This window comes from Molothrus aeneus, chromosome 1, assembly GCF_037042795.1.
Source record: "Molothrus aeneus isolate 106 chromosome 1, BPBGC_Maene_1.0, whole genome shotgun sequence".
NCBI lineage: Eukaryota > Metazoa > Chordata > Aves > Passeriformes > Icteridae > Molothrus > Molothrus aeneus.
In genome coordinates, this window is record NC_089646.1 from 113,705,658 (window position 1) to 113,720,980 (window position 15,323).

The 15,323-nt window shown below is 34.4% G+C and overlaps 1 protein-coding gene across 1 annotated transcript in view; it reads left to right on the forward strand.

Moving 5' to 3' along the window:
- Positions 1 to 15,323, forward strand: part of RP1 (RP1 axonemal microtubule associated) — a 164,908-nt gene that overhangs the window by 39,037 nt on the left and 110,548 nt on the right. Inside the window, exons 17-22 of the mRNA XM_066547495.1 lie at positions 1,887 to 2,089; positions 5,444 to 5,533; positions 7,498 to 7,630; positions 7,858 to 8,009; positions 10,286 to 10,440; positions 12,778 to 12,836. Of these exons, the coding sequence (XP_066403592.1) occupies positions 1,887 to 2,089; positions 5,444 to 5,533; positions 7,498 to 7,630; positions 7,858 to 8,009; positions 10,286 to 10,440; positions 12,778 to 12,836 (792 nt within the window). The remainder of the gene's footprint in view (positions 1 to 1,886; positions 2,090 to 5,443; positions 5,534 to 7,497; positions 7,631 to 7,857; positions 8,010 to 10,285; positions 10,441 to 12,777; positions 12,837 to 15,323) is intronic.

Here is a 15,323-nt window from a genome sequence, read left to right on the forward strand (position 1 = left end):
TAGTCAAGTTCTCAGAAATATTTATCAGACCAAAGCAATTTGGTATAGTTCTGTTATTTCAGGCACTGAAAGACAAGTGTAATTATGTTATTATTTAGGTAAACTCTAGATGTTTGCCTCTTGCTTTATTTTTGGGGTGTTGATTTTCTTTTTCCTGTCAGAATAACTTGCTCTCAGTCATGATGAAGAATACAATAAAACCAGCCAGCAATGCCTATTCTAAATCACTATGACCATTCCAAAGCATAAATCTACTCTTAGAGGCACTGCTGTAAAAGTCATGATACTACAGTTCTGAATTTCTTAAAAATTGATTAACCAAATATTATAATATTTTCCAGTGCTAAATTTCCTGTGATTCCAGAAGTCAGTCCTTATTTATTGTAGAACTTTGTATAGATCCTAAGTCTTTGGCAATTCCTTGTGCAAATATTTCACATCAGTGAAGATATTAATGCTAGTGGATCATAATTCAGTTTTGGTGCTTTAGTTACCATGTTGATTTAAATATAGGACAATATGATGATCCAACCAACTGTATAATTCCTTTTCAGTAAAACTTCTAAGAAAAAAGGGCTGCTGGTGGTGAGTGATAGTTTTGCATGAGTTCTGTCTGGTTTTGGTTTGATTTTGTTTGGTTGGGTGTTTGTTTTTTTCCTTTGATGTGAGGGTGGTGAAATAAGTGAAGGGGAAAACTCCATCCAGAGAAACCCAGTACAGTATTTTAATTGAGCAAATAAAAAAGGAAAGGACTCTAGTATCATGACATAACTTATGCAATGCAGCAGAAACATCTACAGTGACGCATGGGAATTCTTTAACAAATTCATATTTGTGGCAAATAAAAAATTCTTTTTGCTGTCACATGGAAAGTGCTCATGTGAACAATTTGGAACCCCTGGAGGACACAGTATATTGGCGATGTGTAGGTTCATCTTTTCAAATGTGGGGCTTATAACTGCCCCTTGTGTCAGACCAGACTATAAATTCCTGGCAGCAAGGATTTCCTCTTTTGGAGAGGGCTCCATGGTCAGTGGTCCCGTTATTGAAAAGCAGTGTTCCAGACATTTGATGTTTGTAATTTCCACTTTGATTAAATTACTCAAAACTAAATTCCTTTCCCATAACAGAGTCTGGTTTTTCCATATCTCCTATGCAGAGGTGTCATTTGATGTCTCTGCATGTATGTGTGTATCTCTCAAGGGTAAATGGAAGATCACTAGGTGTTGTTCTAGTGAAGCCTATATTTTATAAAATTATATTTGCTTAGCCATTAGAGCTGTGAAATTTATTCATAAAGTGCTACTATGCTGCTATTGTCTCATTCATGCAGAGAATGCCTTAATTCAAATGATGGCACTGCATAAATATGGTTAAGCAAGGCTATATTGAGGTTTTTTTTTTACAGTATTTAGTTGATATTTAATTTGAAGAAAGTTAATTTCCTGATTTTTTTTTTTAAATTTGAAGTGAAAATTTTCTGTATTGTCGGACATGTGACTCTGCTAATGGTGTCCCAACACAAAGCATTAGAGGAGAAATTCTCCTTGTTTCTAAATGTCAGACTAAGAAACTAGAAATACCAATTTAATGGTCACACTTCTGCACCATAGCATCCTTACTCTGCTCCAGAATATGTACAAAGAATATGATGATGGCATATGTGAGAGATAACTTGTTCTTTTCCACCTGATTCTTGTAGCTCAACTAATCAGTACATTTTGGTTTAGACAAGAAACATAAATCAATCTTTTCAGACTATCTCACTTGCCGTGAAAAAAATACAATCCCCCCGCTGTTATGGCCTCCTTATGTGCTGAAGTTACAACAGCAACTGGCAGTTTCATGTCAATTTTCATCTCCCACTAACGTTCTGTATTTCACAGAGGAAATGAAAAATCCCCAAGGTGGTGAGAGTCCCCTTCCTTCGGATGATGAATGGAAAGTGTCAATACTGACAGGAAATGCAGGAACTGAAGCAAGTGTTGCTCTTTGGATATATGGAGACAGAGGATTAACTGGACCCATAACTCTTGGCAAGGACAACAGGAAGCAGCTGTTTTTTCCCAGGCAGGAAGATGAATTTCAGGTAGCTAATGAAGGCTAAGAACATTATTTAATAGGTACCTTTCCAAGGATTATCCTGTCATAGAAAACAAAAATTGTTTTGTTCCTATATTTACTCCATAAAATAAATCTGTATCTAATCTCCATGAATTCTGTGTTAAATCAGCTTGTTACATATAGTAAGCAACAGAAGAAATAATCTTTCTTTTAAACCCCCTCCCACACATAGAAGATCAAATGGGACAACTGCAGAAGTAAATTGATTTCTTTAAGGCAATTGATTTGAAACCAGCTTTAAAAACTATTCATTTTGAAACAAACCATGCCTGATATAAGACTTGCATATTGTTTAGGGATCTTTAGTAATTAAATTTTCAGGCATACAGTTTTCAAAGCATACTATAAAATGTATGCTGTGGAACTTGTTCAATTAAAGAAGAAAACCCATTTTAGAGCTGCCATGCTATAAGTGATTAAAATGCCAGAAAAGTTGACCTGTGGAATAACTAAAAGTCCAATGAAATCTGTATGTTACCATGCTGTGAAAACACAGGGTTTCTGCTTTCATTTAAGGATAACCCCATCTCTATTTTAATAAGGAAATTATAGGCTGAGAGGAAATTACCAAAGGAGCTAAAATTTCTCTTTTGCTTAAATCTCTGTCTGAGATGCATGTAACATTGCTGTTTTCAGCAGCTAAAGCAGAAGTTACATATTTAGTGATTTTTTTCTGGACTCATCAACTCTTCTAATACAATCTTCATACAATCCAAGATTGTTGTCCAATTGTCAATGATATTAATAATAATAATTGTCTCTATGAATAGGGCATAGGCAGGGAGACAACATACCATAATGTTCATTTCCTAAGCATATAGGCTATAGATTATGATCCACAGGGAATCCTGTTCTCCTAATTAGTAAATAATTTATAAGCAATGTTGGATAATGGCATGTTTGCAAAGTTAATCCATATGTTCAAAAGAGATGGACCAATTTTTCTTCTTTAAAATGGATGTGGCCCATTATGGCTGTGTACTGCAGATATTGATCTTGTGAGAGAGGAGGATCTTTCTTTCAGCACCTGGGGCTACTCCTAGGGTTTTTTTCATCACATTGACACTATAGCTTTCAGGCATGAAACAGCAAATGTCACTGAAGTGCTTTTCACTCTTCAGTCTGCAGTGGATAACTCCACAAAGAAAAAGCCTATGAGTAAGAGCTCTTTCTTCTCTTTTTCCCCTTAAAATTTATCCTGTACTTGTTTAACAGAACAGGTCTTGAAATGAAGATAGGAGTGTAAGACATAAAAAAAGTTACATCTTCTTCTTACCACTTCTGTCTTTGAACTTTTATGTTTTTACTGATATATTCTAGAACAGATGATACCAAATTTTATTCTTAAAGTAATCAACTTAATCATAGCTCTTGCCAGGAGTTCTAGGAAGAAAGCAGCTTCTGAAAGGCTAAAATAATCCAGCAATTAGGAATCAGTTTAAAGTTCTTTAACTTTACGTTTATCAGCAACATGTGCACCTGTAAAAAGTTTGAGTAGAACTAACCTAAGAACTGAAAACCATTCAATATGTGGCCTTCTCTTTCTTATTTTACCTTATCCATGTGAATTTTCATTGCCTGCTTAATCATTCCTAAGACAGTGCATGAGAAAAATCAAGACTACCGGAGTTTTACTTTGGTAGACCTATACTTGTTTTAGGAAGACCTATACTTGTTTTAGGAAGAAAACACTCTTGCATTCTGACTTAGTCTTCTACATTTTGTTTTGGGTTGTGTTGATACATGAAATTATGTGCAACCTTTTTTCTTTATTAACTGAAAGTCTGAAGAGGGGTTTATTAGAATAAACAAATGACATGACAGCCTTGTATATGCAGTGAGCACCAGCTCTGTGAATGAGAAGACCATACCCACATTATTTGAGAAGTAGCTTAGTTTGTTTGTGAAATGGGGGAAAGACAATACATGTGGGTTTTTTTTTTTGCATTCAAGCTGAATATATGCCCATAATTTTTACTGCTGCTTTAATCCCAAAGTCTCCAGGTTACTCTAATAAGACTACTTTTAGAGGGGAATATTATGCAGCATAAACAAGGATATGACTTGGCAGAGCAAAGCAAAGCAATTTTCTTAAGCCAATGGAAAATAAGGAAACTATATTGTCACATCAGTGTTTCAATACTGGTGTTCACTTTTAGTTGGTTAATGGAAGTCAGGTTGATGTAACAAGTATACCAACACAAATAACATGTGTGAAACCCACAGATTCTGTCTCAAACAACCATTTGGAAATTTCAATGTTCAGGAAATCCAGAGTAGCAGTTTTTTTATTTTAGAAATCTTTGACTAAAGCATGACAATGCTGTGACTATAGCATAAAATTTTCTTACATAAAAGCACAAAGAGCCAAAAGCTGATACAGGAGAAGAGGTAATACTGACCACTAAAATGAGAAGAGTGCTTTTTGTTAATGAAAGTATAGAATGAGTGGATAATATAGTGTTTTTAAGAGAATGAAGACAATTTTTGTCCAATGTAAATGGCTTTTTGGATGTAAATTGTGGAAAGAAATAGGCTGTTACCAATCTTTTATGAATAGAATTATTATTTGAGAAATAGCATAATAACACACTCTTCCATTCCTAAAGGTACATTATAAATTATCTAAAATTATTAATGCTTGCTTTCAATAGTGATTAAACTTCAAATGAACCCTAGATAAGTGGAGGTTCATTTAAAGTTTTGAACATAGGGTTGCATAGAATAGTTTTTGTAAGTAAGAACACACTTAATGCTTGAAAGGGAAAATGAATGCAAATCATAGTTAGAAAGCAAATATAGCATCAGTGACTTCTGAAGTTTTGCAGAAGTTCTGCCAACCCTTGGGAGTTATTCTTTGAGGTCTCCAAAATTTTGTATCCTTCATGTTGACATATTAGGGTTTATGGTCATCTGTGCAGAATTATGAAAGTTTTGTGACTTGTAGTCAGAGGATGTAATTTTGTTTATAGGATGTAATTCTGTATTGCTCATTTCTCTCATGAAAAACCCTCACCAACATTTTTTTACTCTTGAAACTTTGAAGAGTTCAAATAGCTTTCAAATCATTCTCCTGTCAAGCATTGTGATTCCATTAGGCTGTGATCTGGTCAAACTGGGGCTCAGACAGTAATCTGCTTAGTCAAAACAGAAGAAATGTGTTTTCTGAATCCTATAACCTCAAACCTGCCAATCAAATATTATGCATTGTTCCTGAGCACTCAGATACTACGATAGTTCAGATAAATCTAGAATCAATTGCAAAGATAAAGATGTAATTCTATGTTGTTCTATACTGTACTGTTCTGACTTTATTCAGGTTAAAATAAACAGCATTGGCAATATCTACAAGATAAGAATTGAACTTGATGGATTACCAGATGAACAACCCGAGTGGAACTTACAGAGGGTGAGACTTTTATGGTGATTTTGTTCCCATTTTATTAAATTTATGTGAAATAAAGGCCCATCTTTTCATAAAGACATAGGTTTATGAAACAATAAATGCTGATTGGGATAAGTTGTTACTGAATTGTGTTCTTAGATTGCTGTAGAGATGACAAAAACACTGATACAGTTCACCTCCTAAGGGATAGAAATATGTAGGATTATTTTGCAATTATTCCTAATTCCTGCAGACAGCAATTTTATTGTATTGATGTATTTGACCAAATTTTGCTTAATGAAAATTTGCCATACTCTTTAGTGTTTCTATACTCTTCAGTGTGTTAGGGAGATTCTAGCTTTAGATTCCAGCCCTGAAAATTTGAAAATGATGGAGCATCAATCATTCCATGACAACAACTTGCCAGGAATGAATAAAGTTTGCTGGAAGGTAAACAAAGTAAGTTATAACAGGCCCCACCATTTCTCATAATTATGAATATTTTCAGGGGAAAAAAGCTGCTGGTTTTTTTTTAATTTGGTGAGAAAATTCTTCTTTGTTTTGTTTTAATTCTATATTTCTCTTGATATTTAGGGATGTTCACCAGACAAAATTTGTTCTAAATACTTCCTAAGGCTGACACCCATGTAAAACGTATTTTAGAACTAGGATAAGAATTTTTCGTCTGTTTCTTGTGTTGAATTTGTAAAGGAAACAAGTTTATTCAAATGAAAAAGAATAATCTTAAAAGCTTGATTTAGACAATCAGAATTAGGCAATAATAGCAGATTTTTACATTAACCCAAAGGTCTTAACTGAGAATGTATAAAACAGGATGTGAACATAAATATTACACTTTCCCGCCTGCTGGTTACTAAATATTTCTTTAATATTTCGTTCCAAATTTCATAAGGTAAGCCAGGGATTTCAAAAACTTCATTTCAGATCAAGAAATAAATCGTGTTGAAAGCTGTGTTTTTCTGAAAAATGAGTTAACATATGCAATTGTTATGAATCAGCAAGAGGGCACTGCCAGTAAATATTAGAGATTTGGAATCAGTGCTGCCAAAGTATTTCACGTTAGAATAAATACATGCTTTGGTGTTGAAAGCAGTATTCATTTTACTTTAAATAATATTTTATTGCAAAAAATGAGATAAAAACATGTATTGCTCTGATCTCCTAAGTGTTGGAATTTGGATGTGAGTACTTGTTTTCATAATTTTGTTTGCAAGGCTTATGCATATTATATGCACACTCAGAAACACAACTGCAGAAAGATAATTTTTGATTTCCTTTTGCTAGTCAAGACCTCTGGAAAACCCTTGTAGTAAGTATTGTAATTCAAGACCAAGAAAACTACTTTCATAAAAGATTATAAAGAGTGCTGTAATTATAGGAAACAAGTAAGGCAGCTATCTTACTGTACAGCAGCAAATAACTCTAGAAATTTGAATTCTAACCATCTTAAGAATAAACAGATGGTGATGGTACCCAGGTTATTTTTTGTTTTGCTGTAGAAGAGCCAAAGATAATACAAATGGATTTAATATTCCAATGTATCCTCTACTTGTCAAAGTTCAGAAGGATTCAGCTGATGAATTTCATCCAGTTTTCATTCTAAAATAAAAAACCTGTGTCCATCGTTCCACATCTTCCAAAAGCTCAGTGTCATGTAACAGCAGCTACCAGAAGGTTTTCAGTCTTGAGTTCTCCAGGCAGTGTTACATAGAGGTGGTTTACTCACTGAAACCAGACCTGGGGACACTGCAAATGGTAAACACACAAATTACAACTACAGATTTATTTGTTGCATTCTAGTGGCCAAAACAAAAATATTTTCACACTGAAATTTTGTATGCCATATTTACTGATTGTGTTACTTTTTTTCTGAGATAGAAAAAAACCATATATATACAAAATTATGTTTTGCTGTTGAGAAACAAAGCACTGGAACTATGTTATATTTGGAATTGCTTCTCCTCCAGGTGATACTGCAACATCTAAGGAGCAAGAAAACACTGAATTTTCCAGCAAACATATGGCTATCAAAGAATCGTGATGATAGAGAACTTCTGTGTGAACTTCCAGTAGTGGAAGCTGGAAAACCTATCTATCCAAGTATGTGTGTATACAGTTATTTATATATTGGCTACCTCTTTTTCAGTGTTAATGCCAACCAAATTGTGGTCCTAGCAATCTTAAAAGCAAATAGTCTGACTGATTTCTGGAGAGTATCGTCCAGAAAACTAATTGCAGATCAGACCTACTGTCATTGTTAGCATTAAGCTAAAATTAGTTATGATTACATATAACTTGAATTTTCTTCTTTTGGTTATTTCTGGAAGTTGTTTCATACCGTGTTTATGTCCACACTGGTGACTTGGAGCAAGCTGATACAGACTGTGCAGTTTATTTGTGTATCTATGGAAAAAGAGGAGATTCTGGTCTAAGACTTCTGCATAAAACTGGTGCACCAGTACCATTTCAGAGAGGAATGGTAAGTCTGAAAAAAAATTTGCCTAGCCTTGTGAATATAGTTAAGTAATTGTAAACAGGCTATACAGGTTCCTAATAATAGTAATAAAGCAAACCACATAAGTTTAGCTAAATAACTTTTAAGAACTAAGGAAAATATTTTTCTACTGACCCAGGATTTAAGAGGATGAGTGAAAACATAGTCAGGAAAAGGGAAAGAAAAATTGTTTGAGGGCTTCACCCTGAGATGGTGAGATGAACTGCCTATGAATTTAAAACATATCCTTTCAAAGTATGATGAGTTACAGATGGCTCCAAAAGAGTGTACAGAAATTGTTCCATGATTTCAGATCTTAGTAGGTCTGTTTGTTATGTATTTTAATGTATAATAGTAAAGCATTGTGATTAGTACAGGACAAACTTAAAGTAATTTTTCTTTCACTTGATTACCTCCTAGCTCGTTCAAAGGTAAAATATACATCATCCTGATTTTCTGCAGTATGGTAAAATTTCAGGAACTACTGAATTTAATGTTAACTCTGCCACTAGCCTTCTTGTGACCTTCTATTGAGACTGTTTCTTCCTTTGTGGTCTATTGAGGATTAACACTTGTATGTACAACCAGCGGTACCAAGCTTTTAGTGGAACACTTAATTACCAAATGAAAAGCAGTACCTAAAGTGCTAAAAATAGCCATAACCCACTGGAAAACTTTAAATGTATCTATACTATTTTAAAATAGATATTTTATGCGTTAGTAATGTATGAGAGATAAAGTTTTATTCAAATTAAAATGCAGAATTTAAGTGGAATTTTCTGGGGGCCATTATTCAAGCCAGATTGATAGTCAGTTCAGCCTATTATTTACACAGGGGCTGAGGGGACTGGTTCAAAGGGCACTTTGTTATGGAAATGGGTGAATAAGACAGTGGATTGTTTGGAGCAGCAGAGAAGGGACTGGGATGTATCATTTTTGGCAGAGATAGTAGAATGCTGACTTAAACAACTTGATTTCATCCCTGCCACAGACATTCTGCATTATATTGGGTAAATTGCTTAAAATAAAACTTTCCTGAGTGACCACATTTTTCATGCTTATGTATTGCTGCATAACCAGTTTAATTTCTCTGAACAACCATAGCTGTAACTGAGTTCAAATAGAATTCTGCTCTGCACACCTAGTAAGCTCTTTGAAATGTTAAATATTTCAGTAAATTAACCCCTCTGTTTCTCAGTTGAGCACCCACACTGCTCTGCATCTTTGACAGCTTTTGGCAGCAAACTCTGGGCTTTAACTAGGTAGGTAAATTGAAATATTATGCAGATGGCCTTTTAAAAAAGAGATCAAGCAGTTGCAGAAAACCAGGGTGCTATGGGAGAAGTGCAAAGGTGAAGTCACTGGGGAAATCAGTTTCTATTTCACTGAGCTCTTTGGGTGGTTGCAGTAAATAATGCATAGAGACATAAAGATAATGAAGACAAAAGGAGATACTGAAAAATCTGTCGCCCTCCTGAGCACACTTTGAGGCAGGAATCTTTCAGAGAGACTAGCTTGTGATCATATATTATCTATACACAAGGGATAAGTAATCTTGCACAGGCAGTCTCAATTCTGCCATTTGCTGAGGACTGAGAACTTTACAGATATGAATTTTCCAGTGTATTTCTTTCCTTTATTTCCTTTGTACTGAGAAGAATGATCTGGACCATTATATTTAGAGACAGAAAGCTGTGTGCTTTTTCCTGGGACAGAAAATTATCAACCTGAACCTGATCAGCTTCATGTTTCTATGAAAACAATCCTTTCCAACTATAAGCACAAGCCTAGATGAATAACAAGGGGAAAATAGCATGTCAGATTTCAGTTTCTTTCAGTAGAATAAAATGTAAGTAGAGGAGGTGAAACCAAAAAGAGAAAATTATGAGGTCTGATTTAATATCAACAAAGGAAACAACAGCTTTAAGTGTTTCTTACCTAGAGAAGAGTAATGTAAATGCCAAGGCATTGAAACAATACTAAAGGATTGTGTGCAGCATTTTGGATGATGGCTGTAAAAGCCCAATATTTTGGGGGATTGTTACTGCATCCTGGTTTGGCTGTGCTTTCCTATTTACTGTGACACTTCATCGAAAGGCATTTAACTCTTCAGATCCAAACTCTGAATACGGTCCAGCTGTCATTAAAACCAGCTGAAATCTTTGTACCTTGTGGGAATTGATCTGGCTTTTAACACACTTCAGGTTTTGGACTGCCTTATTGGTGGCAAATTGCTGAGTGCTGTGTCCTCTGTCTCCCAGGTCAGTGATTTTGCAGTGGAAGCTGTATCCCTCGGGAAGCTGCAGAAGGTGCTGTTGCGCTGTGAGGCCAGTACCCAGTCCCAGCACTGGTACTGTGATAAAGTCATTGTCAGAGAAGCTGAGAGCAACTCAGAATATGTTTTCAATTGTGAAAGGTAGTTTTTACAGCAAAATTTTTAAATATTCTTCAATATGGATCACTACAAGTATTGCGTCAATTGATGTACTAAATGTGAGTTCTTCAGGCAAAGACATTTTTTGATTATTTCACAGTTTCATAAAATCCACAAAATGTGTTATTCCGGAACAGATTGCTTGAATTAATGTTCTGTATGATCTGTAGCAAAGGTTAAACACTTATATTGAGTCTGTGTTACTGGAATTAAAAGTACAGCCTTATCTTACAGGATCAGTGTTGTAAGTGTGACTTTTCCTTTCAGGAAGGAAAGATAAAGCACCTGAAATATTCTAAATTAAGTGTATTTTTAAATGGGAAAGAAACAAGGTTTTCCCTCCAAGACTAGCATTCACTCTCTTTACAGCATGGCCAGAGAGACAAATATGATGCCTGGAATTATTCTGTAGATGTTCCATTTAAGTTATTAAATGAGCATCTTAAAAGTCAATTGATAAATACTTAATTTTGCATTTTTAGAAAAATATGGTAATCCCACTTTTGGAGTTTCCAGTTTACAGTTTCTCTCATGGGAATATGCATGACTCGAGTGAAATAAAGAAAGTGAAGAGGAACAATATGCCTATGTGACAAGGCACCGGAATAAATAACATTTAATTAATAATATTTAATAAATACATGTTGCCTAGTTATTTTGTCTGGATTTTAATGAATAGGTTACATAACCTTGAACAGTTTCTTGCAATTCTTGGTGTCACATCCTCAAAAACAGGAATAAAGATGTTTTCTCACCTTGATTAACTCTCTAAATCTGAGATTTTTCTTCAACTGGCAAGATGCTTATAAATAGTAGTATAAGACTGAGGATTTCTCTGAGCAGATTTGGATGCAGACCAGCTGTTGTTGCTAGCTGGAGTTGCTACCTTTCAAAAAAAATGTAGGTGAAATTTTCTTTGTGTCATAGCTATTTCTAGTGAGCAATATGGCTTAGGAATGATAAATGGCAGGGCACTTTGCTGTGTTAATTCTGTGATAATTAACACCAGATGTTTATTATTCTGTGATAGAGAGTGTTAAAAAGGAACAAGTGTTTCTTTTTTAATGTCGAACTTCTCTAGAAGGAAACCCTTCCACTGAAAAGGGATTAAAATAAGTTAGTGGTAGGGATCAGGTGTAACTTCCATGTTTGCCAAAATGTACTTGTGCTCTATTCAAGGAGGGAGAAGGTTTTTGCTCTTCAGAAATCTAATTCAGTAATCTTCAGCCTCACATTTGTTTTATTTTACAGAGCTATTTTCTGATCCAGGACATGAAAAAAGTTCTGTCTTTATTCTCATTTAACCAAAGGAACATAAGCATTTTATCTGTCTTAAAACCTGATATTAGAGTCTGAACATCTAACACCTTCTGCTCGATTTCAATTATACAGTATTACTAGTTACTGATACCTTTTAGCATCTGGGATTTCAGAAGATGTCTGTGCCATCAGTTTTTAGCAGAAGTAATAGAAATAAGTAGTTTAGTAAGAGAAAATTTATTTCTTAAGGAGTAGCTCTTATATGAATTTGCCAAGTACTGTTTTCAAGACAAAAAAATTGGAAACTTCATAAGTTACTCTGGACTTTTCTTGCCCAGCTTGTACTGGAATCCCAATAGGCTTCATAGGAGACTGAGTGATTTAGGTCATTCCTGGAGAGTTCATGGAAGTGGATTGAGAAAATAAAAAACTACAGCCCAGAAGATTGCTGCATTCCTTTTCTGGTAAAAAAAGAGCTGATTTTTTACCAAGCAAGAGGAAATAAAAGCTGTTGGTAATCCATGTTCTCAAGGAAAAGTTTTCAAAATTATACATAGCCTAGGGTAACATGACTAGGAAACCTAAAGAATGTTTCCTTGATTTGTCCTTTTTTGAGACTCATTTATCTGTCCTCAATTTATAGGAGGAATAAGAAAGAGAAATGTTTGGTTCCATCTTTGTTTTAACACTGAACTGTAGTTTTAAGAAATACTGCAATAGGTACACACAAATTATACTTACCTCTCAATCCATAGTATTGAAAAAAAAATGTTCTGTGCTATATTCTTCTGTTTATCTATAGAAACAAGTAAAGTAATGCCATATGAGTCTCTTAATCTGATACAAGTGTATTTTTCACCTACATAGCTCTTATTTTTGCACAAAACAAGTTCCTTTGTTGAGTCAAATAATTTCTACTGTAATACTAACATTTTAGGAGTAGAGACCCTTTGCTGTTAGATGTACACAGTATGAAAATTGGATATGGACCATTGTTATATGGTAATGTAAATAAAAATTGATTCCTACCTGCTTTCTTATTTTCTTTCTTATTCTTAGGTGGCTTCCATTTATATCTCAAGGTATAATACATTCAGAAATTGAGCTGTACCCTCAAGGTAATATTTATTGTTACTTTATGGAAGTAAGAAAAATAATTAGTAATCCTTTTCCTCTGAAAAAATCTGGGCAGATTTTACACTGTAAATATCAGAGTTAACTGATTTTGCAGCTTGATTTGCTATATTTCTGAGAGAACAGGATTTATATAATTGGTATAGGTGATAATGAGAAAGTAATGAGGGAACAAATAAGAAAGAGTCTTCTTGTATTGGCTAGAAAAACTGAATGTCCTTTTGATATCTTATTTCAAACCTTTTCTGTAGTATTAAAGATCCTTTATTAATGGATTTTTTTTTTGCAGACTTTAAAAAAAATCAGCAGCTGAAAATGCAAGAAGCAAATGGTAAATACTGTTCTTGTTTTCTGATTTTAATGAAGACTGTTTCTGTTTCAGAACTAATTGCTTTACACACTTGTTGCCACTTGTATTTATTTTAAAACATTAATTATAGCACACTATTTGAACATTTCAGTAAACTCTGAACTTCACATTTTAATTTAATAAATAACTTTGCTTATACTTTATTTTTATTCTGTCATTTTTCTTTCCATAATGTTATTTTTCCTTCTGCTTCTTTGAAAAATTCCTATTCTTCTAGTACTTACTGGTGATCTATCTTAATTTCAGTTTTTTATTGTTAACATTTTAAAACATGATTTTTTTCTCTTGGACTATAGTTTTTCATTTACTGTTTTACTTGTGATTTCATATTTTTTCAGGTTGACTTCTCTGTTCTGGCAACTAGAGCAGATCAAATTTAATTTCTTAATAACACATTAGAATTTCTCAGCTATGCTGCAGGATGAACAATGTTCTAGAGGAGTTGTGAGAAAGTTTGAAAATGTTTATTCAAAATTTGTTATATAAATCAAAATATCCATGAAGACCCAAATATCTTGTCCTAAACCTTGTTCCTATGGCAAGTGGTAATGATAAAATTTTTGCCCAGTTATTTTAGAAAATACATTAAAACCCTACCCTGTTATAGGCTTTCTTTTGAGTCACAAGTGTCTTTGTCCTTCCTGCTTTCTATTCTTTTTCCAGCAGGCAGTAATTTGCTCTTTGTTCAACATTCTTTGTACGTTAATCTGTTCCACACACCTCACTTTTGCATGGCCTGTCCTGAGAGACCTTCCCTTCCATAATTCAAATTCTGCACCTACAGCTGGGTCTGTGTCATTTAAGCTGTGCAAAAGTCTCAATCATCCAAAAGTGTGTGAAACAAATAGCCTCCTGTTTGGGGCACTTGGTAAAACATGGATCAGTGGGAAAGAGACTTGAAATCGTGTATCCTATACCTAGAGGGGCTGCTCCAATTCCTGGTTTAGTGGTTGATCTGTCAGTTTGTTCACTTACCTTCTTTTCCCATGAGCTTTTAAATATATTGCATTTTCTTACTGTATAATTTCTTAAAAACCCCATAATTATTTTCACAGGAAGTAGAACTTTCTAGTGTATTGTTTCTAATAATATAGAAAATTGAAAAAAAAAAAACCCAAACCAAAATACATGTCTGGACAGTCATCTGTGGCAAGTTACCACTTTCTGCTGCCCCCAGGACCCCAGGTGATAGGTTGTACCTTTCCTCTGCATATGCTAAATGACAGTGATGCCATAACACCTTAATCTGTACTCTTTTCCCCTCAAAGTGTGTTCCTCTTCAGTCATTAAGGAGCTATCGGTACTCTACCTCATCAGAACAACCCAGCTTCTGATGCCAACAAGAATTATGTTTTTGTAATACTTTTGTAATACTGTTTCCCTTTTCTATTTGGAAGCAGGCAATGCACTGCAATGAGGATTTCTGGCATCAGAGAGATTAGAAATTTAAGGGCTCTTTTCCTATACCCCCATGGTCTTTCAAACACAAGTCCTTTCTACTTCCAGGAAAAAGGAACAAGCCTCAAAGTCAATATAGAGGAGTTTAAACCAAAACTCTTTTAAATTATGTTTTTGGGGAAGTTTGATCCCCTAATTTACCTTCATAGGGGTAGTTGTGTGCAAAATAGTTTATAGATACTAAGGTTATAACTTGGGAGGTTGGAGATGAACTAGCTAGAAAATACAGCCTCAATCACTGCATCATTTCAGAACCACCTTGCTTAACAAAAGACTGACTTTGAGAGGATAATACAATAGAAAGGGCCATCAAAACCACTTGAGGCACAATTAGTCACTGAATATGTCAAAAAGAAAATACGTTTTACCTGCTTTAAAATGTGTATTTATTTCTGAATGATGTTTGAAATTTTAGGAGGAGTAGTGGGTCATGTTTTACCCCTTGTCTTCATAAACCCTAGTAAATGGAATTGTCCTTATTTTCCAGTCAAATGGTTCAAAGGAACTTTGTCTTTAAGACATTAACATTATATTGTTTGAAAATGGACAAGGCTGAATTTTTTGTAAACAAGCTCTTTTTCTATGGGTCAGGGAGCCCTTGCCTTATGCTCTTTATTTCCACCATATAGAGGCTTTTCTCTCT